Source organism: Phalacrocorax carbo, chromosome 4 (assembly GCF_963921805.1).
Source record: "Phalacrocorax carbo chromosome 4, bPhaCar2.1, whole genome shotgun sequence".
Taxonomy (NCBI): Eukaryota; Metazoa; Chordata; class Aves; order Suliformes; family Phalacrocoracidae; genus Phalacrocorax; species Phalacrocorax carbo.
Genome location: NC_087516.1, coordinates 64,118,451 through 64,140,899, shown reverse-complemented (window position 1 = coordinate 64,140,899; position 22,449 = coordinate 64,118,451). Strand labels below are relative to the sequence as shown.

The following is a 22,449-nucleotide window of genomic DNA, read 5'->3' as shown; positions in this document are numbered from 1 at the left end:
CCCCCTATTTTCTCCTTGCCCTTGGCCAACATCACACTTCTAAGCGCAATTAACTACAATAGTTTTTCTTCTGTCGAGCCATAAAACAAATCATGAGGTGGGGATATGTTTTTATGCGAGTGTGACACCAAGTGCCCTGTAGAGGTTTGTGAAACATGCTTCTTCCTGTGTAGTTTTGGCTAGGAGGTGATATTTATTGCAAAATACAGGTATAATATAGAAGTGATCATGCAGGTCTCCAAACATGAAACATATTTACGGGAGTATAGTTTTTAACAGGTCGTTAAGTGAACTGCAATCTTGAAAATTTGGATGCTGCAGCAGATGTCAGTCTCTTTTTATCATGCTACTTAACTGACATGTGACACACGAACAGGTGCTTCTAACCCAAGAGTCTTTCAGTGAGACCTAGAAAAACCTTAAGCTTTCAGTTATCTTGGTTTTTTTTTTTTAAATTCCAAAATAAGGTTTTAAGCAAGATGATCATACTGGTTTTGAATTCAGAACCTGCAGTTTCATTTTTCTTGTGCAGATTAATCCAGTCACCAGCTAATCTATAAAATATTTTTCAGAAAATAACGTTGTAGAATGGAATTTGTATGTGCTTTTCTTGCTCATCAACTACTCACTGTCCTTTCATTTAGGAACTCTGGTGTGTCTGAAACACTTTAGATCCACCCACAGTATTTCTGTTGGTCATCTTGTGCTTGTCACTCCCTAAATGAGGCCCTTCCCAGATTAGGGGAGTTGTTTAATATAATGTTAACTCCTTTTCATGTAAAACTTCTCTAGCAAACTGTACCTTGCATGAAGTTGCATTGCTTCAGCACTGAAATTCTTCATTAATTACCTCTTATTCAGGACCAACTCTTGTTCCTGTAGGAAGTTTTGTGGGATTTTTTTCCCCTTGTACATTTACCTCGGAATACAGTATCTGATGAACCCTGTTAAGATGCGTGTGACTCTATGTGAAAGTAATAACAAGATCTGCTTGCGTGTATGTCATTACACAGTATCGCAGTGAGGTTATGGCTCGCTCTTCTCTGGGTGTTTTCAGGGTGTACGAGTTTCTGTCATGAGTTAGCTAGTGACCTCCTTGGGAGAAGTCATGCTCACCGTGTCCTTGCTCCACATTCTGTGAGCTGATCCTTCTGAATGAGGCACTTGCCATTAGGTGATGCAGGGAAGCGAGGAAGCAATGCATCGTCTGAGAATGGAGTTCATGTTGGAAAGGCTTTTCGTGCGCCTCTGTAAGCTAATTGCTTTTAAACCAAGAAGAACACTTCTGATTTAAGAACAGTTTGTTCTATTTGTAGCTCTCCAAAGGCGGCAGTGAGAATGTGTTAAATGCTTCTTGCTTAAGAAGTGGAAATCAGAATTAGCATAAGATGTACTTTCAGGAAGGTGCTAAATTCATTAAGTTACTGCTTTTAAACCAGTGAGTAAGTGGGCAAAACCAAATTTCTGACATCAGTTTAGATGTACTATTCTCTTCCTTCTGAATATAGAAAGGAAAAGTCTTCTGCCCACTTCATTTATCATTAGATAGGACGTTTTTCCCACAATACTTATCACTGAAGCGTTTCATTTAGTGATAATATGACGGGGGGGGTCAGGAGGAGGAGTGAAGTAACATGCCAGTTTCAATAACCAAATTAATTTAATTTTTTTCCCCCTCCAGATGAAAGAAGCCGATGAAAGCACAGGTTCTGGAGACGGTCTGCTGAAATCAGTGCGCAAAAGAAGAGTACGAAAGGACTGAGTTACTTCCAGCTAGTAGTTGTAGGTCTAGAGAATAGTAACTTCTGGTATGCCACTTCAGTGGGCCTGACAGCATGCAAGTTCCTGAGATTTGAAGGGAAAAGGGGGCCTCATTGTTACTGAACCTCCTACTTTAATTCTCTAATCTTTTTTTAACCTTCCCAAACTTCCTTGATTCCTTTTTAAAAGGAGAAATACTGTCTGTGAGGAGTAGGCTGATGTTCCAAATTCAGAACAGAAGTGAAATTACAAGTTGGCCAACTGATTCTAAGGTGAAGATTCTTAATGTTTGAAGATTCCTAGAAATTAGTATTAGTTGGAGATAAACTTACTCTAAATATTTTTTAAAAACATGAGTAAATGATATTTTTGCAGCTCTAGCACAAAATTAGCTGTTTATACTTTTCAGCTAAAAGAGAATGATAGTATAGATGTAGCATCTATAGCAGTTCATGTTGCTACGAGAAAAGGTGGGTTTTTTTCTGTGCTGAGCTAAATGCAATAATTGTTTTTGTATGATGGTTAGTGCTAGCAACAATTTTTATTGTAAATTATTTATTTTAGTTGATCTTGTTACATGGGTAGTCACCTGTTCACTGTAGACATTGGTTACAGTAATTTATTTTTAAAAGATATTTTAAAATAGAATACTCATAGAACAAGTGGTAATTGATGTGACTTGTTTTACTTTTGAATGCAGATATCAAAGCTGCAGAAGTGGTATACAGACGATTTTTTTCAAACTTTTATAGTTCTCATGTTCCAAGCCAGAGTGGTATAACCTCTGTTTATAGAATACTTGCTAAGTGTACATTGCCTCCTAAAAATATTTAATAATTCTTGTTTAACATGAAATTTATTAATATAGATAAGGATTTTTGATGGATTAAGTTTTTTACAGATGTGAGTAACTGGGCATTCTCATAATATAGTATAAATAAACTGCATATTGTAAAAGAAATTTTGTTAACGTTCGGCTGTATATTAAACAATAAAACTGCAGTCAGCAGAAACGTTTTGCTGCTTGGCAGCTGCCTGTAATACTAGTAGGATGTAAAATGCGAGCAAAAGCAGTCATACATTAAAACCAAGCAGAAATACATTAATGCATAAGGAACCTAACAGATTTCCTAGTGCCTGGAAAGAAGTTAGTTCACTTAAGTATTTTCATAGCAAATCAAGCCAGCAAAGATTCCATGGAAATCTCTAACAAGCGAGTGCTTAAATAACTGTGATGAAGAAGCCAGTGTCTTCAAGCACTTGTGTTGAAGTGTTCAAAATTATATTGGACTCTATTTCACGTGATCTACATGGAAAGGCCTCTTTTTCTTTTTTTTTGTTTGGTTTTCGGGGCTCTTGGTTTGGGGTCTTTTTTTTTGTTGTTGTTTCATTGGTGGTTGTTTTGTTTTGTTGTGGGGTTTTTGTTGTTGTTCATTTGTTTTGCTTTGGTTTTTAAGTTAAATGCAAGTTCCCTCCTTGTTATATAGGGTCTACATGCAAAAGGTAAGAAGTGAAGACTCCGGATTCCTCTTCCTGCTTTTTTTTCAGACTTCTCAGCAATAGACAAAAGTCCTTACCAATGGGGTATCCTGCTAGTTAACAGCCACTGTGAGCTGTCAGGGAGTGTTTCAGCACTCCTTTTGAGTGAATCTTGTCAGAGCATGGTGTAAGTCCTTTGGAATTGTTCGAACATTTGGGTGTGGTTTTGGGGTCGGTGTGTATGTTTGTTCGGCTTTGGGGTTTTTGGCTGGTTGGTGTGGTACAGTTACTCCGGGGATTGGTCACCCCACAGGGGATGCTAGTCTTTCCTCAGGGTTTTGAACTTAAGGTGCCCATAAAGTCTTGATTAATGCCCCGTCAATATCTCTGCTTGTACCTCACTTCAGTAAATAAGGAGCCATTTGTTATGGGTAAAATGCTCTTGTGACGCCATGACTCCGGGGCGCGATTTGCGATAATCCTGACTCTGTGAGGCCCGTCTCACTCTAATGCTGGCTTAATGACTTCAATTGCCTGGAATCTGGAGATAGAAGACATTCTTCTGCACATCAGCTTACTTGGGTCTAGTCTTATGCCAGTAATTAGGGGAGATATATCACGGCTTTAGGGCTCCAAGGCTCTAGATCTAGAAAGCCAGGCAAAAGGGGAACCTCCTTCCATTGATGCTTGTAACACCGAGACTTCACTTGCAGTTCCTGTGTGCAGTCCATTTGTATTTCCGGAAGACATTTGATCTTACTATCATGGCTGCTTGAAAGTGCTTTGATAAACTAATAAACTAATGATAATCCAGTTCCAGGATGCCTTGCTATTAAAACTGTCAGTCGTCTTTGGAACACCATGAGACCTCCGCAGCCTGTGCTCCCGACGGCTACATCGTAGCTTCGTAAAAGTGGTTTTACTGAGGATGCCAAACCCCAGACTGAGTATTTTCTATGTTCAGGGAAGGCTAAGTAGGACTGAGGCCTTTTTATTTCATTACAGCTGAAGCCACTCCTCAGTTAGCTTCCACCTTCATGAAGGTATGATGAAGTAATAATTCAGGTTTCTATCTACTGTAGAGCTCTTTACCCTGTGTAGGAAAAGGTAAAATCTCTGGCTGCGGTCTACCGATCCTTTTCCTTTAGCCAGAACAGAAAAGCGTACAGAAATGTAAGATTCATGGGTGAAAATACCAAGTGAGTCAGGAACTGGAAGCTTGCTGAAAATAGATTCATTAACCCACGTTTAATCATACTATTTGCTAATTACATCTAGTCTTTCAGACGTTTCAGCTATGTAGAAACAACTAAGGTGATGGCAAACCCAACTACTTTTCCACCATTTCGCTACAAATAGTTAAGAGAAGTTTTAGGGTTTACAGATGTTAAACTAAATTGATCGAGACAAATAAAAAGTTTTTATTTAGTGTAAAGTCAGAAGTACAACATCTTTAAAATGTTCATAAGTTAAATGAAGGCCACAGTAGTGGGATGTAAAATGGTTTATAGATGAAATGACTACTATATACACACTGATGGATAAAATATCACTATCCAATCTTACAATACAAGACCATCATTTTAAGATTACGTGATCTCAGGGAAACTGCTGAAGTCTAACAAGCGCATGCTCTGTTACCACTTGGTCTCCTACAGCACAGACGCAGATGTGCAGTGACGTGGCTGTAAAGCCAGGATGGCTGTAATGCAACGCAGTCTTTAGAAGTGCTTGGTGTGATTGGTCTTTTTTTTTTTTAATGCTTCAAACCCTGGACTAACCATGTGATCTACTCTACCTGCTAGCAATTCTTGGATGAATTTAGAGTTCCACATAGGCAGTAAAGTGAGAGAGTAGTCCATAGAAGATTAAAAATAATTTTGGCTATTTACAGGACCCCATGACACAAATGGTATCAGCCATTTGTGCCTTGGTGGGTACAACTTTTTTCATCATCATGTTTCTTGACCCAGACTTGTAAACAGTCCTCAAGACCAAACTATTAGTGCTTTGTTTGCAGTCATTTGACTTTGCTGACACTCCAGTGAGCGCTGTACAGTCATCTTACAGGGGGAGAAGTAGGAGACCTCCCCTTTGGGACGGGGGAACCTCACACTGTCAGCTTACACTGGAGACGTAGCAGTGCTTAGCTGCCAAGAAAGCTGGGGTTTCAGAGGGATTTTTCTACTATATTACATCCACTCATTCAGTTCCTGCAGCTTTATTTTTATAAAATTCATCGCAGCCACATTCAAAGAGATCCCTGAACCAGCAGTTTCCTTTTGTTAAACAGTAAAGTACAGTGGCTTCATTTCTGAAGACACAGACCTCAGTTCTAGGTAACATCCATAAATAAGTCTGCAGCACTGCCGTATGGCAAGATGAAACTGATTTAGCAGTAGTTGGTTACAACTTCCATCGTTGTTTGTATTTCAGATTCTGCCCTCCTTTAATACTGATCATGCTATCCGTGCCACCTCTATGGGAAATGCTCAGCCCCATAATCTGGGCTGAGCTCCTTCACAAAACTTGCTAACAAACAGCCAAGCCAATAAAAAACAGGGCCCCTTGACACTAGGCATTGCTCAGAGCAGCAGATTTGAGCGGCAAGAACCCCCTTTGTTCCACTGCAATCTTCTGCCTTAGATGTTTTTTGTGCAGTGCCTCGGGAGGTACTTCACAGGTTCCGGCAGCAAAACAGTTGCTCTAAGGCCTGAAGCAAAGACAAGTTTGGCACTTCAGGAGGAAAGTAAAAGGTGGCCAGGAAAGACTTGTTCTCAGTTCCTCTCTGCAGACTGTTCACAGCCAGCACGAGGAACACTTCTGACCTTCCTTATTACTTGGGTTTTTATTTAACTCTTCATCACACAACTGAAAAAGTTCAGGAAGATCATAAATCATGATGCTGTGCCTGATCATTGTTTGAGGAAACAGGACAGTGAAAATGGTTTGAAGTGGACATCCTACGCACACTCTGATAGTGCATCAATTTGGTATCTCCCTGATGCAAGTTCCTTATCCTTGTTCCTTTCCCCTTACCCTCCCCCTTCCCAAAAACTCTTAAGCATTTCTCTATACACAAGCCCTGCAAATACTGCCATACTGTTATTACTTCATAGAAATTCTTAACTAGTTTACAGGTTTTTGTTTAAAGTTGCTTTGCAGAGCTATGGACAGTACTATACAGTAATCTAAATATAAGGTGGAAAAGGTGATGCAATTAAACTTTGAATATTTTTATCAAACGAGGTTTCAACACAATATTAAAACTGCATTATTTTGCTAGTCAAGAACACTACCCTAAGACCTCAAAGAGCGCCAACAGATGTTTAACCTGACAAACTATCCAATTTTTAACAAGATATGCTCGTTTTTAAAACAAACATGAAAGTTTAGTATGTCTCTACACTACATTTGTTCTTAACAATACACAAACTTATGTCTCCTGTTCATGATAATATTCTTATTTCTGTTTATCACCAAAGTTTATAATCTTCAGGTATCCAGTAAAGCCACAAACTAAGGTATTTTATCTCATGTAACCTATGCCAATTAAAACAAAAAAAAGACAGCAGCAATACAATGACATCATCTGTGAGTCAGCCCTTACTTCCTTTTGCTTTTTGTGTCAGTTGTTTGGAAAACACTAGACGCTGACATCAGATTTTCTATATACTGTCCAAGAACTTGGTTTTCTGATTTCAGTTTCAAGTTTTCTTCCTTAACAGCATCTACTCGTGCTGAGAGATCTGTGAAGGCGATATTATAAGAAAAACATTAGACACTATTGCATACAATAATGAATATGCTCTACATGCCTACGTCAAACTATCCACACTTCTAATGCAGGAAACACTGCCATTAGGTATTATCTCTATAAAGCACTGTGCTACTCGCAACTTTTATCTAAAGCCTGTTTTTCCTCTGTTATTTTTTAGTACAGTATTTTGAGAAACTTGTTATGCAACCTTACTGTTAGTCTGTTTATTCTTTTCTTGGATTTTTGAGTTAAGCTATTGCAAACTAAACTGCGGAAACAAAAGTTCAGTGAATGGCAGGCTCAAAGATGTATGTCAACTAGTGGGCCTGGGAGCACTAACCGTATTGCCCCTTCTGCTTGATGTGCATCACGAGAGTCGAGTAGACATTAAGTTGCATAAAGAGGTAAAAAACCACATGGTTCCAAGACGTTGCTTATGTACCTTGAACTGTGTAAGTGACAAACTTCTGGGCACTTTGACTAAGGTAGGGCAGAACAGTTAAGGTTCTCTTCTTTTGCTTTTATTATTGCGTGCTTGTAAAAAATCTGATGTGTCAAACTGCTAACCTTCAAGTGTGTGCTGCAGTTCCAAAACTTGATTAATAAGCCGTGTTTTCTCTTCTAATTCCACCTGATTCTCAGCCTCAACAGCTGCAACAGATCATACGAGTTTTAATGCAACCTCTGTAATAGCTGGAAATGATATTAAGTAGAAAAAATAACAATGAAGAACAAGAATGTTAAGAGCTTATACCATCCATGTCGGCATTCATCATTGTAGAACGGGCTCTTTCCACTTTCAAAGAGCGTGTTCTTGAGAGATGCTCTGCTTAAAGAAAAAAAAAAACAAAACACCACTGAGGCAACCGTTAATGTAACTGCCTTTATATGTGGGGTTTAGATAGCTTTTATAATGGGTGTTGAAAAGCCAGCACTTAAGCCTAAGGCAGAACAACATTTTTTAATGTTAATTATTCTTCCTAGAGCCTTCTGTGGTATGTAAATACGGTTCATCAACTAACTACGCTTCAGTTTGCAGAAACAACGGATCGCGGGGGCTTGCTCTCTAACGCATGGAATAACCCCGCGTGCCAGTGATGCGACTGCCGCCTTCTCACCGCCGATCTTTCTGGAATTGGCTAATAACGACGTGCCGAGGCAGGCAGGCAGGCGGGCGGGCCCCCCCCGCCGCCCACCCCGCTCCGCCGCTCCCGGGGGCGGCCCGCAGGACACCGGGACGCGCCCGTTCCCTTCGGGTCCCCCGCAAGTCCCCCGCCGCCCCACCTCCGCCCCTCGCTGCCGGGCGCAGCGGGAACGGCTAAAGGCGGCGCCGGGGCCGGACCCGCCGTCGGAAAGAGCCGGTCGCGGCGGGCGGCCGTGCCGCGGGGGGCTTCCGCGCAGGACCCTCCGGGAGCCGCCGGCAACTCCGCGGGCCTGCCCGCAGAGCGCCGCGCCGCCAGCCCCGCTCCGCAGCCTGCAGCGTCCTCCCGGCACCCGCCGGGGCCCGGCCCGGCCCAGCCGCACCTCCGCCTCACCTGCCGCCGCCGCCGCCGGCTCCCTGCGGGCTGCGCCCCGCGCCCCGGCCCGCCGCTCTGCGCCTCCACACTGCGCCTGCGCCGCCTCCCCGCTGCCGGGCCCTGCGCGCGCGCAGCCCTGCGCCCGCCCCAGCCAATGGGCGCGGCGGGGCGGAGCCCCAACGCCTGGCTGACAGGTGGGGGGCCCGCCCCGCCCGCCCGGCGCGTCCGTCCCCTCCTCGCGTCAGGGAGCGGTTGTCACGCCTCCGTCTTCCTCACAGAGGGGTTGTTTTTAATCTTACGCGGTCATTTCCCGTTAAATCCTCTTGAACTGCAGATAAAATAATGGAAGTAACTAGTAACTACGCGAGTAAATTAATATCAACGTTTTTCTGACGAATTCGTTCCACAGAATTGCTTAGATTGGAAAAGACCTTTAAGATCATCGAGCCCAACCGTAAACCTAACGCTGCCAGTTCACCACTAAACCATGTCCCTAAGCACCATCTAAGTTACTCATCTTTTATCATATAGGCGTGTTTTTAAGGCGCTGGGAGGGTTTTTGGCTCCTTTGCGTGCTCGCGCAGATGGGCAGAGCGGTGGTCCTCGACCAGCGCTTGGTCACTCTGTGTCGGTTTCAGAAGAAATTAAGAAAAGGCGGGTGTTCTCCAGCGCATAACTCCTTCAGAGTTAAGTCAGTCGGCAAAGTCAGAGGAACGTTAGAGAGAACCCAGGCTGCGTGAGCACGCGTGTGGTTGCAGTTACCTCTCAGGTGCTCCTAAGTGGAGCTTTTCCGGGGGAGGCTCCCAGCCAGAGTCCAGCAGGGTTTACCTGCTCCAGTTCAGCACCATGTAAACCCAGCCAAACTGCTTCCAGTATGGCAGAGTGATAAGCCTTCTGCACAGCACTGTTCAGACCAAGAAACCTGTGATTTACCTCCTTGCCTTTGGATCTTACAGCATTAGGAATTGTATCACACAGAAGCCTCAGCAGCCTTGCGTAGTTGCTCTCATCTAGCAGCTCCAAACCAACGCTCCTGTTTCTGTGTTTGTTCCCTGGAGGGAATAACCCTCGCAGAACATGGTGCACAGGGTGTTCCCTTGGGACTTTGTAGGACGGTCTGTGAGCCACAATAAAGACAACGTGCAGGACCTGAGCTAGTTTTAGTGGCTTCACTGAAGTAACTGCACTGCATAACCTGTAGTACCTTTATAGGTGCTATGTAGCTTGAACCAGATGTTGCAGTGAAATTTACCTACATTGGATTTGTATGTTGCAGGAATACATCCAGTTATAAATATATAATTTGATGCTGTGCAGATACTCAGGAAGATAAAGGCATTTAGGAAATGTGCCCTCTAGTGTATTTTTTAATACACTTCAGAAAGCATGTATTTCTAATATCTACATGTTCTGAGTGCCTCCACAATATTTTTAACATTGTGTTAATAACTTTTTTAACCTTGCAATCAGATAAATTCAGATTAGACTGAATGTTGTTCAAGTTATGAAAACATATTTTAATTGGAGTGCTGCAGTCTGCCTGTACTGGAAAACAAGCCTATTGTCTTCAGTTACATTAGCTGTTTTACTTAAAATTATATCACCTTCTCTACAAATGGCATTTTTTTAACCCAGTAATCCTCCTTAATCCCTGCAAACAACCCTCTCAGGTGCTGGCTGGGCTTTAAGAGCATGTTAGTACCTCTCCCCTGATTGCTGGTCTTAAAACAACAGGTGCTTCTCCTCACCCTGTTACAATCTTGCTTGCTGAACTTGCTATGTGGCAAGCCTGGCAATCAACAGGTTCCCATAATTCTTTCTAGCAAGACAGTCTCCAGCACTTTGGCTAAGGTGGAAAAAAATATGGTAAGAGTCTATAGGTGGATGCAGATGGATGGAGAGCTTGCTGACCTGGTGAAGAACTTGCCAAGTTTTATACTATAAGGGGGGGGGGGGGGGAAACTGTTTGAGGGCTAATTTTGGGGAATAAATCTCTCTGCTGTAGAAATGCCACTTTGCTTGTTGCATTACACTTGTAATTTATTGTCTAAACTGTCCCCAAATGAGCAAAGTGGGAAAATCCTTGTCATTAAATTATAGGACCGAATGGAAACTAGGTGTATGGACTCATCGGCTGTTGCGGCCAAAGCAGAGTAGTAATTCCAAGAGCTGGTGGTTTACCTACTGTTTCCATTTTGGTATGTGTACTGTTGAGGGTTTGTCCTGCTTTGCATGGTTGTGGTATTTTCTTTCAATTCTTAACTCTGATGTTTGAGCTTGAGCACCAGGCTGAAACTCCTTTTCAGAAGTTGACCTATGTGAGAGGTTTTTTGGTTTACCTTCAAGGAAAATTGGCTTTACCTGAACCTCCAGTGTTAGCATTGCAGAGGGGCTGTCGGCAGAGAACAGATAGTGTTTTCAGTCTACGTAGTGCTGTGTGTTAACTCGGTTAAGGTTAAAGAGTTGCACAGATTCCTTTGGTTTGTGCTGCAGTGTACCAAGACATATTAGATCTCACATAATGCATCTTCCTACTGTAAGTGCTTAATATTAACTCCTTTACCCTAGTATCTGAGATTGTGCAGCTGGCCCATGCCTCTGGGCTCCAATGTTTAGAAATTGTTTCTGTGTGACCTGGCTATGTCCCAGCTCCTTATGGCAAGATCCACGCATGCTACTTTTTTACTTTCGCTGTCCTTCATCACCTATATCCAAGGGAAATGTACCTAAGCACTGAGCCAGCGGGGAGCAACCCCGCTGTGCACAGGCCTCATCTGCACGGTCCAGGGACTAAGACTGTTGGATTGATGCTGCTGGGTACAAATTCCCCAGAGAGAATGCCTAGGTCATCTTGCTTTCCCTCAAAAAGTTATGCCTTCCTAACCCTCCCTTTGTTTTCCAGTGCAAAGTAGTCAACCTGTCTTCTTCAGGATTCTGAACACCTGATGCATTACCAGATTTAAACAAACAAACAAAAACTCCAAACCCAACGCACCACGGAAGAAAAAGCCCACAGCCCAAAGCATTTTTTATGAGAACTCAATCAAACCAACGAAAGCTTAGCATATCACATGACTTACCTATTTGCTTTTCAAATTCCTTATGTCACTTGTCTTGCATTGGGTAATATAGCAATAACTCATTGTTAACTTTAAATTCGAAGCCTTAGGTATTTAGAGTATATTCCAAATAATAAGATTCCTTTTATAATGCAGAACGTGGCCCAGGGAAGGCATACCTATGTACGTGTGTAGAGCAACCAAATAGTACCTTGCATTTTAGGGGTGTGCTTGGTGTCCCCTTTGCAGGAGGCCAGTTCCAGCCCTTGTATAACAATTCTTGCTTTTATCAGCTTGTAGTATGTTGTTAACTCTTGTGTTAGAAAGTGTAATTTCTTTGTTCTTTAAGTTGTTAGTATGGCAAGCCTTGTCTGGGGTCTTTTCCTAGGAGAAACGGAAACAATCCTTCTAAAGACTGGCTTCTGTTTGACAGGGATCTGGCAGCATTTACATATCTGTGGTTTCCTCACTTGTTGGGAGGGGCAAAATTAATGTGGTAAATACTAATTACCTGTAAGTGTGAGCAAATTGGTCAACTTTGCTATGTGGCTGCTTACTTTGAGTCTTTGGAATATGCAGCGCAAGGCTGAGAAACTGGGTACAACCTGCATCCACAGAGCTTTCTTTTTTTTAGTTTTGTTTACAAACTTACTGCTTTCTACTTTAGAGAACATATACCTTATCAAGTAAATTAATATTCACAAATGCTGGAAATTAATTGTTTTCTCCTGTGGAGCAGCATAACAACATGCTAATATCCACTCTGCAGTTTAAAAGAAGGAATAAGAGGATCCTCTTTATTACTGGAAATACTTGAACACTGCCCTAAGTAATGCTCTACTGTTTGGTTTATTAAACTGTTTTTTACAGTATGCACCAAATCGCTTCAGGTAAGTGGATTTTCTGACTGAAGAATTATAATGAGAGCTTGTAATTTTTAGCAATGTATCAGATCTCCTGAAGTCAAAACTGACTTGGATGTAACTAAGAACAGGTGCTAGTCCCTTTCTTACTTACTAGTTCATTTTATATTTTCTAAGGCATTTGGTTAAAGCAGAGGTGGCATTCATAATATTGCCACCTATATTTAATTTATAGGGACAACAAGTTTCACTTTACAAGTGCAATTACTATACTTGCTTGTATATTAATTTCCAATTAAGCTTTCCAAAACCTAGCTGGTATTGCTGGCAAAAGTAATTAATTTATTCAGTTTCACTGAAAGACCATTTTTGCTTAAAATAGCAACAATTTCTCTAGGATATAAGGCATCATTAATAGTTAACCTGAATGCATATATGTGTGCAGTTACAAAACTACAGGAGAGAATTTTATTGCTCTGGGCTCATATTCTAAGCCATTGCTGCTAATGACAAACACTTTCAGATGTTTTATTTCTAAAACTCTGGTGTACATCCTGTTTTTGCCATGGTACACAGCACAAACCAACGAGCCTTTCACTTCCTCCTTGGCAACGTTACAGGCGCTAGAGGCGCCTGCGTAAGCTGACTGATGACAGAGGCTTCGCTGTTCACCACTAGAATAGAAATGTGTTCTCCTCTTTATTAACAGAAGAAGGTATTGTACATATTTCTGAGACAAGTTTGCTATTTGAACTGTACTGTTTTCTCCTTTAACTGATTATTGCCACAAAGAAAAAGACAAAAAGGAATACAAATTGCTTAATTAGTTTTCCTTGCAATACTAACTTGCCAGACTCTCTATATCAAGTCTTCATCATTTTGTTTCTCTGCAGAAATGACAGACTGAGAAGTGTTTTTTTTAAGTAATGTTGCTTTACACCAAAATTCCCTGCAACTCTTGTTACTCTTTCTGAGTAACTTCAAAAGGTCTTTGTAGCTTGTGCCTATCCTTGTGCAAATTTATGATTACAGACTTCTGTCAGCTGCAGAATTTGAGTAGTTCTTAGTTCACACTTTTTCCAACCAAATCAAATTATACAAAATGAGCAGCTATTTTGGCTTACATGGGTCTAACTGTTGTCTGTGTCCTTCTTGTCTGTGTTTTGGTGGTGCCTTAGGTCACAAACGAGAATGGGACATCATTAGACTACACACCCTGTGAGCATACAGTTGGGGGGGGGAAAAAAGATCTAGTCTCTTTAGAAAGTCTACAAAAAGAAAGTCTTAGAAAGTTGTATTTTTTTTCTTTAACTCTGGAGAGGCCTGCCTTCTAACATAACCACGTCCTATCTCTTGCAAGACTGTGCATGACTGCAAACGTGACTCCACAAAAATGCATTTTTAAATAGACTGAGCAGCTGAACTCTTTGCAGCTTTAGGCTGTGAATACCAACATATATGACATAATGTTGGCTTGTTTTCAGTTTGACCCTCCTTGTAATGATCAGTTGTAGGTTTGCCACCAAATTACATGGGAGAACATGGAGCAAAGTTACATAAAGCTTTACTGGTAACTTAATGAGATGAAAAACTCTGTTGCTTTTCTGTAAGTTAGGCCTAAACATTTAAGGGTTTGTATCTGCTTTTTAAAAGAAGGGGCTTACATGAGAAATGTAGTCCTTAATGTTGGCTTTCTGTAAAGTGCATTTGAAAAAAGAGTAGGAGAATTTCTAGGTTACTTACAATGAAGAAAAAGAGCCTTCATTTACTTATACAACATTGATCAGAACAGCAATAAATAAAGCAAGTTTTGCAGCTGTTGGGCATTGTCTCACTGTTTTGTTTTGGTTTAATATCCTCTGTGCTTTTGTTTGAGTAGGTAATTTTTGAGGTAACTTTATCCAGTGCTATGAGTTTCTAAATGAAAAGATATTTCTTTCATTAGAGGTGAAAGTATTTTCCCAAATGCTGATAATGAATGCTTTCCTTGATTTCATGCACTTTTGATACTACTGTTAAAACACTTAAAGAAGTTTCTATCTTGCTACTATTTTGTGATCATCTTGACTTATGTGGAAGCAGTTTATTTTTAATACCTGTGTACTTAACAAATAAAGAAATGCTGCTGTTTTTAAAGAGCAATAGCTATTAAATATTCATGCATCGCACTCAGTTAATCAGGCTCAGTAACCCCTGTTGCTTTGCCACAATGGCTTTTCACTGTACTAAAGAAACTTTGATATGAAGACTGTATTCTGATTATGCTTCAGGTACATACATAGTATGTTGTTCTACTTGTCTGTTTAGTATCTTTTCCAGTACGTTTGAAGAAATGGGGGGAAAGCCTTATGCAATTATAAATGTACTAGAGTTCATTAAAACCAGTCCATCTTTCTGATCCTACTTAAAATTTAATTATGGAACACTTGCTTCTAAAACGTCAGGTCATCCTCAGGCAAAGTCCACTTCTGATCTATGTATTGCAAGTCCAGTTTCCTTATTCCTTGCTTGAACTTGCTGTTATCCATCCTAAGGTATCTTTTTCTTTCCTACTGTATAAAACTTTTATTTTATCCTACTCACTCTCCTGGACTTGGTGTTCTTCTCCAGTCTTACAGTTACAGCTGTAACAGGCCCATTCCATTTGTTAGCTTCTGTACTCCAGAGTTACTGCAATTAGGCTTAACTTCAACTGGAAGAGGTAAGGGAAGACTCTTTCCTACAAAGTATAGGATAGTCTTTTCCTGTTATAGGTTAGAAGTTTTCTTATACCTTTGTCCCTAGCCTCTAGGTGTTGCCCCCTGGCAGAAGAAATGGACCAGGGTTATTACATTCACCATGAATCTTAATGTATTCTCCCTCTATGACTTCAAGATAAAAGCTTGCCTAAAAACGTCACTTATTGTCAGTTACTCTGAATTTATCTCTCTACTTTTAAGCAACTGTCCCCACCTCTTCACTACTAGGGGAGAAGCTCTGATACTGGTAGGAGATCTCGCGTAAAGAAGCCTTGTTTATGGTCCTTTTTATGTTGTGAACATGAGGTTTCTGTGGCCTTGGGTGTGTTACTGCAGTCAAGAATCTAGTAAATTTTAAGTGCTTGGTTTCTGAGGTGCAGCTGAGTCTTATTTGCACTGTTGCTGAGCAGCTACTTTTATATCAGTGACATCTGTCAGGGCTTGGCATTGGTGAGTATACTTTGGTATCTAGTGTCAGCTGGTGCTCAAATGAAAGTTTTTAACTTGGTGCCTCTGTTTTCCCATGTGCATTAACATTTTTCCAAGCTACAAGGGTGCTGACGTCAGAGTAGTAGAGGGGGCTACTGGGTGTTTGCCTTCTAAAGAAAGCAACTTGACATCTTCTAAATGACTAAGCAAGTAATATGGCAAAACTACCCATCCACTATTGTGGAGTCATCCCTAACTCAGCTACTTCTGGATGCCTTCCAAAGACTAGGCAATCTTGCCACTGTATGCTGCCCCTCATCTGTTCTTGCCATGTTATCAGCTGTGCAGCAAGCCAGAAACAGTGTCATAGGAAACCTTTCCTGTACTGTGCTACACCTTGCTATAGGGAAAGAGTGAGATTCATTGTCAGGAGAACCCTTTATTACTGCACAGCTTGGACCAAGGGCTGCCAATTTATCTTACTGTAAATAGTTCAGGTCAACCACATCTTGATGTCATTAGGCTATCTGCTGTATAAACAAAGTACATTCAAACATCCAGTTCAGTACTATCACACTAATATGAAATCGCTAGAAAACTGTGTTCGAAAAATAAGATCAGCTCCATGTTTTGGGGTTTTTTTTTTATATAGGAGGTAAAGATAGCATGTACAATAACATCCTTTATGCTAAAAAAAACCCACAACATGGGTGGGGGAGAGATAGGACTTGCATTACTCATTAATAAGCAATCCAGATTCCTAGGTAATGTAAATTAGCACAGCTCTATGGCAGCCATGCTGACATGATCAAGTTGATACTCTGGCCATACCATCCGTTCTACATAATTTATTATCAATCACCTAATTTTTCCAGTAAAACCATCCTACTTCTCATTCCAAATAAGTGTTATTCCATAAGCTAGAAGGGTAGGGGAGGGAGGGGAGTCAGCCTTTGCTTTTGTGTTTCTTTTAAAACAATTAAATGCTTAATAGTAGGGATTTAAATGGATCAGCTTATTTTCATTACCAGTTAATTTGCATTACTTCTTGTGAGCTCTCACTAGAGTATGCCAAAGAGATCATTCCATATTCAGGAGAAAAGGCCAGCATTACCTGTGTTTTCTTTAATAGCAGTAACTACTGAGTTAACATTTCTGCAACTTTTTCTTTCTAAACAGTGAAAGGCTATACATGCTCAGATGATGAACACATATTACTAGATGCTATTATGTGAAAACTGTGGTAGCCTCCATACCCCCAAAATCTCAATTCTTAACAAATCACAACAAACTACACAACCAGAAAAGTTTACTTGAGGGCATTTGCTAAAACTACATTGTACATGGTAATTAGGATCTACAGATTTGTGTGCACACCCAGTACTATTTTTCAGCCCACAGAATTTGTATTGTGTCAGTAGATTACTGTAGTTTCTTACCTGAATCGTCTGCCAAAGAAATGTTGGTGAAAGTGTCATCCTCCTCATCCAAAGGTAACTCCATTTTGCTTCCTTTTTCCAAAGTTTTTGAGACGTGCATTAAGCATGGCAGTTGTCAGCCATTTTGCAGTGTGCATGTGACTTCTCTGGTTAAATCTTTAATGAGTCCAACACACAGGTGTTATCGCATACTGTTGGCAACTACACACATCTTACTCTGTGTGGTATTTCATCTGAACCTTGAGCTCTGTTCCGGAAGTTGTTAAGCTGGAAGGTTTCTGAGTTCTAACTGCTTTGTCAGGTACATGCTGAGCGCACATTGTTATTGCAGGCTCTTTCTGTGAGAGAACTGTGGATTTGCCCTAGTTGTTAGTTGTTTTTTTGTTTCATTGGTTTGGTTTTCAGTTGGTTTGGGGTTTTTTTCTGTTGTTCCTGATTTTTTTCTTAGGGCTGTGTATGGTTTTTTTTTTGTTGGAGGGTTTTCTTGATAGAGAAGAGAGGGGAAGTAAATTCAGGAGTTAAACTATTACAGTCCAAGCAAATGCAATGGACACATTTGGGAGCAGCAAATTTAAAATATAATCTTCAAAACTTAGGAATGTGAGTAATTTTACTTACGGGAACAGTTGCATCAAAACCTATCAGGCAATGTGAACAAGTGAAGTTATATAAGTGAGTGTGTGACATTCTGTGATAGTGGACAGGAGGAAGGAAGAGAAATCAAGTTCAAAGAAAACCCCACTTCAGTCTTCTTGTTGTCCTTCTTAAATAAAATTGGACATAGTTTCAACATATAAACTAATAATTTATCTCAAGCTACTTGCATCTTTAGAAATATCTTTCTTTTGTACTCCTGGAATAGATTGTTTTCTTGCCATTAATTTAGAAGTATAAGTGGCCCTGGTCTTGATTAAAGACAGTATAGTGAATAGTGGAACCAGTTCATTTCCAGGGGGTTGCATGTTCAGAATCTACCCGTCTATTGATTTTTATTTTTTTAATTTGTATTCAGAAAAAGGCTGTAAGTTTAGGATGTTGACAAATATTTTTTCTTAATTGTAATTAGGAACCTCTCTGAAGTCTCAGTAAAAACTGAATCTTAGTTTTATGAATGAGAGAGTTTTGAGGATGTACATTTTGCCTTTCACACTTTTAGACATAGTCTTGAATTGGACTCCTGAGATACCTTCTATATACAAAGGTAAAAGCCCATAACTTTGCAGGACAAAGGGCCTAAGATACAAAGCATTGGAATTGGTGCAGCTTACAGAAATGATAAATGTAATGCTGCTATTTAGTTTTTGCTTCTGATCCTTTAACTGCTTAGTTGTATTTAAGCTTTTCTGTTTGTGTCAGTGAAGTTACTGATAGCTGCTTTCAGAGATTACTGAAAACCAAGTACATCTTGCATTTGCAGGATTGTGTTGAGAGTTACTTATTTTCGCTTCACATTGATCAGAACCAGGCCAAAATTTAGCTTATTGGTCTTGAGTTGTCTGTGTAAAGAGACCTACTGGTTTCATTCCAAAACCTTGAGTATCACAAGGAAAATCTGGATCAGTTGGGGTTTTTTTTCTTTTCAGTGATGCAACAGCTTCCAAGCTCTCATGATGGTGATAATAAAGCTAGAAAACATTTTTATCTTCTGTCTTCATTATATCCTTTATTGTTCTCAGACTTGTTATGTACGGTAGAAGCATTTCAACAACTCAGTTTGAAAGGGCAGATCCTAAAAACATATGCAATTATTTAATTTATTACCTCTGGATTTTGTAAAATCATACACCTGTGGAACTAAGGGTTGATTCTTGTCTGAACTGTGTAGCCCTCATCTGAAAGATTTAATTAACTTTTCTTGCCATGTCAATATTGTTCTGTTCTATTGGCCATATGGGCTCCTTCTGGTAGATACAATTTCCATGTAAATCATTAGCTGGTTTTAGACAGACTCTCACAGTAGCCTAGTGAATATGGACATTGTGTGGTTGTTATTCATGTCTAGATCAAAGCCATTAGTAAAAGTGATGCAGAGTAAAAGCTGTATTTTAATAAGAGCCAGTAAGAAAGACTCCTCAGGGTGAAGGAGAATATCATTCAGGGAGGAGTTTGGCTGCCTTCTGCGAGATGTACTGATCCTTCCAACTTACGGAGTCAGGCTCTTGCCTTGTTGCCAAGTGCTTTCCACTCCATGTAGCACCAAAGAGCAGGTTACCCAAGGAGTTATTCTTCCTGCCCAACAGAGCCAAGGCTCCAAGGCTCAAAAATAAGGCTGCCCTGCAAGTGTTGCAGAGATCACTGAAGCTCCCTTTGAAAGAAAGGCCTCTGGACAGATTGCTTGCTTTGTTTCCTCAATCAGTGCCTCCGCCTCTGAGGAAGGAGAGCGCAGAAAGTACAGATATATGTGTTTGGGTGCATGTCTCTAGTTGTATGCATCTGTATATGAAAAAAACCAACATGGGACCCTGGCGCTGCACTGTTTTACAGAAGACCTCTGCTTTTCATGAGGACCTGGGAATCAGTTAGGTTTGTGGGAGACCTACACAGCTTGTTCATGGAAAGGGAGACTCATTTGGCAACAGAGGGAGGGATGGGGTTTAACTAAGAGGACTCTACAGATGTCATCTTGTTTCTTTCTTGCTTAAAAGATTCTTCATGTTTAAACATACACCTGTGTTCTATAATTTTAAAGGCATTGTAGAATTATATCTGTAGCTTGCTTGGTTTTGAGGGCTGTGGTGAGAAACATTCTTTGGTGGTGGCCTGGTCTTTTATTAGTGAAATAAGGCCTTTGGATAGGAGACGCCATGTAAATATGAAGTAGAAGTACCCATTTCTTGCTGTCACCATGTTTGTTTTATAAAAAAGAACATAAAGGAGCAGCAGCAGACAGGCACTCCAACCAGCTTAAAAGAAATCTGTGTAATGGAATTAACTGTCAGAGCAAAATGAGTTTAGCTATTTCCATGTGTGAATTATTTCCACTGGAGTAATGGACATTAATGTAAAAGTTAATTTGGTTATAAAATATCAGTTCATCTTTCTGAGGGTTTCATTACTAAGTTGGAACAGAGGTTGTGGAGTACCTAGCAGCTGTCTGGCTGCCTTTTAAAATAGGTGGCATAAACTGTCAGAGGACGTTGAGGGTAGGGGAAGGAAGGCAACAGCCTCTCCTACGGCCGTTCCTGTGAGCCTTTTGTTTGACTTTATAGTGATAGCACCAGCTGATGTAGCCTTGTGCTAGCCCAGTTTTGATGAATACTGATAATAAGCACGTTGGCAGATCACTGGATATGATGGTCATGAAAGCAGTAGATAAATGCCCAAGAATGTCTTCAGGTTTGGTACTGAAATGATTCCCCAAGCTCAGGATTTTGTAGTTGGTCAGGCAACTTTGTGTCTAGTACACAGTTACAGGAGGGTTTAGATCCTTAGATTTTAAACACTGTAGCTAAACTGCCTGGTAGTAGGTTCATGTTTTTATTACTGTAAGTACCATGTGACTGTTTCCTAATTAAAATTATTTAATAGTGACCTGAAAAGGAAGTTGGCTGAGAGTTAAGTACAGATGTATGGAATGTTTTGGCTACACCACAGCACGTGCTGGGACTCCTATTTTTTATGAATATTGTAACTGTGCTTATAGCATGGTTGAGGCTTCAATACCACTCATTTTTTGTAGGGTTCAGCCTTCCAGTTGTGAACTGAGCTACACCATCAAAACATTCAACAGCCCTTTTCACCTGCTTCCATTGTTTCCTGCTACAAGTGCTAATTTGTTATCTCTGGGATTCCACAGCTGTGGTGCCTTTTGAAAACACTGTTCAGTGGCTCTATTTCAAATGGTTTTCTAACTTGGAAAGCCAAGAGGGGAGAGTGGGGTCAGAGACAGGAGGTTACTCAGAGACATTTTTGCCATCTGCACCACTCTGCAGAACCTCACTGACTTCTTGTTCCAAAGGTGTAATTGTATAGAGATGCCTCCTGTTGCTCTGATACTTTCTGAGTATCAGTAAAGGTAAGATAATTTTTTCTTAAAGTCAGGAAAACACTCAAGTAAAAGCAGGTTTCTGTTGATTTCAGAGAATACTGGGACAGAGTCAGAGTACCCTAGGTAGGTTAGATCCTTATTGCAGCACAGGTGTAATGGCTGATCTTCCATCAGGTTGCACTGTACAATCTTAATGCTTTTGTTACACAGTGTGAATCTGCTTTCATTATACAGTGGTTTGATCAAGAGTCCAATCTGAAGACAGGTTTTGCAAATGTGGATGCATATGATGTAAGCACCGCAGTATATTAAGTAAGCCACTAAAAGATTCTGAAATTGGAAAGCTATGTTTTGCATTCTTAGGAGATATTGTATCCTTCTGCTTTTAGCACATTTAAAAACAAAACCAAAAATGTTCCTTTGTTTTGTATTTTTTTTCAAGTAAGACAATAAGCTCTGAGTGAAGAGTAGAATCCAGCTCTGACTGTACAATTGGGTAGTATGCATTTTTATAAATTTGCCCGTACTTTCTAGCATATAACAGTGTTTGAAATTATTTTTTCTTACACAAAACATTACAAAAATGCATCCAATGTATCCATTTCACACGCTATCTAAAACACAGCATTTTAAAAATATGTGCCTTGTTAGGAAACGACAGTCGCTAGTGCATTTCTGCTTTAAGGAACTTTGACAGAAAGGAACTGTGGCACGTGTTTAATGCATGCTAATAAAGCAGTAATCATACTTGTAAATTCACAGGATGTTCAAAGCTAGTCTGACTGACACTGTATGACAGTAACCTACTTGCAGAACAACAGTTTACTAAGGTGGTGACAGAAGTGCATTAAATGTGTCATTTGCAGATTTACCTGTAAACTGAGGTGTATTTATACTTGTCAGTAAGTCTCCTAGGTGTATATTCCCTACCCCCTGCCTCCCTCCTCACTCACCACTTGCCAGTTTAAAATACAAGCCATGTTGTGGCTGAGATAGTCTTGCAATTTTTGAGATAGGGTTTGAGGGCATGTTATACAGATGAGCATCATTATTTGCAAATGCTGCTTCTGAAGCTGCATCCAAAATTGGCCACCTGGAAACCATCCACAACAACTGCCCACTTGCAGTCATACTCATTCACTTATTACATTTAATTTTGATAAATGCATATAAGTTGTTCTTTTCTGCATGAGTAATTTTTTTAAAAAATTTGGATCTGCTGTCTGCAAATGAGTGACTTGTTCATAACATCTGGTATGTATGTCTTAAAATAGACCCACTTTCCTTCACACTTGTCCATTCTACTCTCAGATTTCCTGTCATGCGTCTGTCTAGACTTGGAGAACATTTGCCCGCTAAATTAAAAAAAAAAAAATCTACTGCTTCAGACAACTTCAAATACTCCTTAAAGGTTAA

At 40.3% G+C, this 22,449-nt stretch overlaps 2 protein-coding genes across 12 annotated transcripts in view; one reads left to right on the top strand and one right to left on the bottom strand.

Annotated features, from left to right (window-relative positions):
* Nucleotides 1–3,091, top strand: part of CLGN (calmegin) — a 31,017-nt gene extending 27,926 nt beyond the window's left edge. For 4 of the 5 annotated variants that reach the window (XM_064450209.1, XM_064450212.1, XM_064450211.1 and 1 more), the window contains one exon: nt 1,682–3,090. In XM_064450209.1, the coding sequence (XP_064306279.1) occupies nt 1,682–1,762 (81 nt within the window). In that variant the 3' untranslated portion in view covers nt 1,763–3,090. Of the gene's footprint in view, nt 1–1,681 lie in introns of all 5 variants that reach the window. The other variant, XM_064450213.1, reaches the window with a different exon arrangement.
* Nucleotides 3,092–4,641: 1,550 nt separating this feature from the next.
* On the bottom strand, nt 4,642–17,249 carry SCOC (short coiled-coil protein). Of its 7 annotated transcripts, none has more exons than XM_064450214.1 (4): nt 17,046–17,197; nt 7,755–7,826; nt 7,568–7,651; nt 4,642–6,989 (listed from the first exon to the last, which is right to left on the bottom strand). In XM_064450214.1, the coding sequence occupies exons 1-4, from the start codon at nt 17,143–17,145 to the stop codon at nt 6,847–6,849; spliced, it is 399 nt and encodes a 132-aa protein (XP_064306284.1). In that variant the 5' UTR covers nt 17,146–17,197; the 3' UTR covers nt 4,642–6,846. The 7 variants fall into 7 exon arrangements, with proteins under 7 accessions (XP_064306284.1, XP_064306291.1, XP_064306286.1 ...); XM_064450221.1 differs by lacking the exon at nt 17,046–17,197 and adding an exon at nt 8,536–8,637; XM_064450216.1 differs by lacking the exon at nt 17,046–17,197 and adding an exon at nt 8,544–8,601 and having other exon boundaries at nt 7,755–7,831.
* Between the last annotated feature and the right edge of the window lie 5,200 nt (nt 17,250–22,449).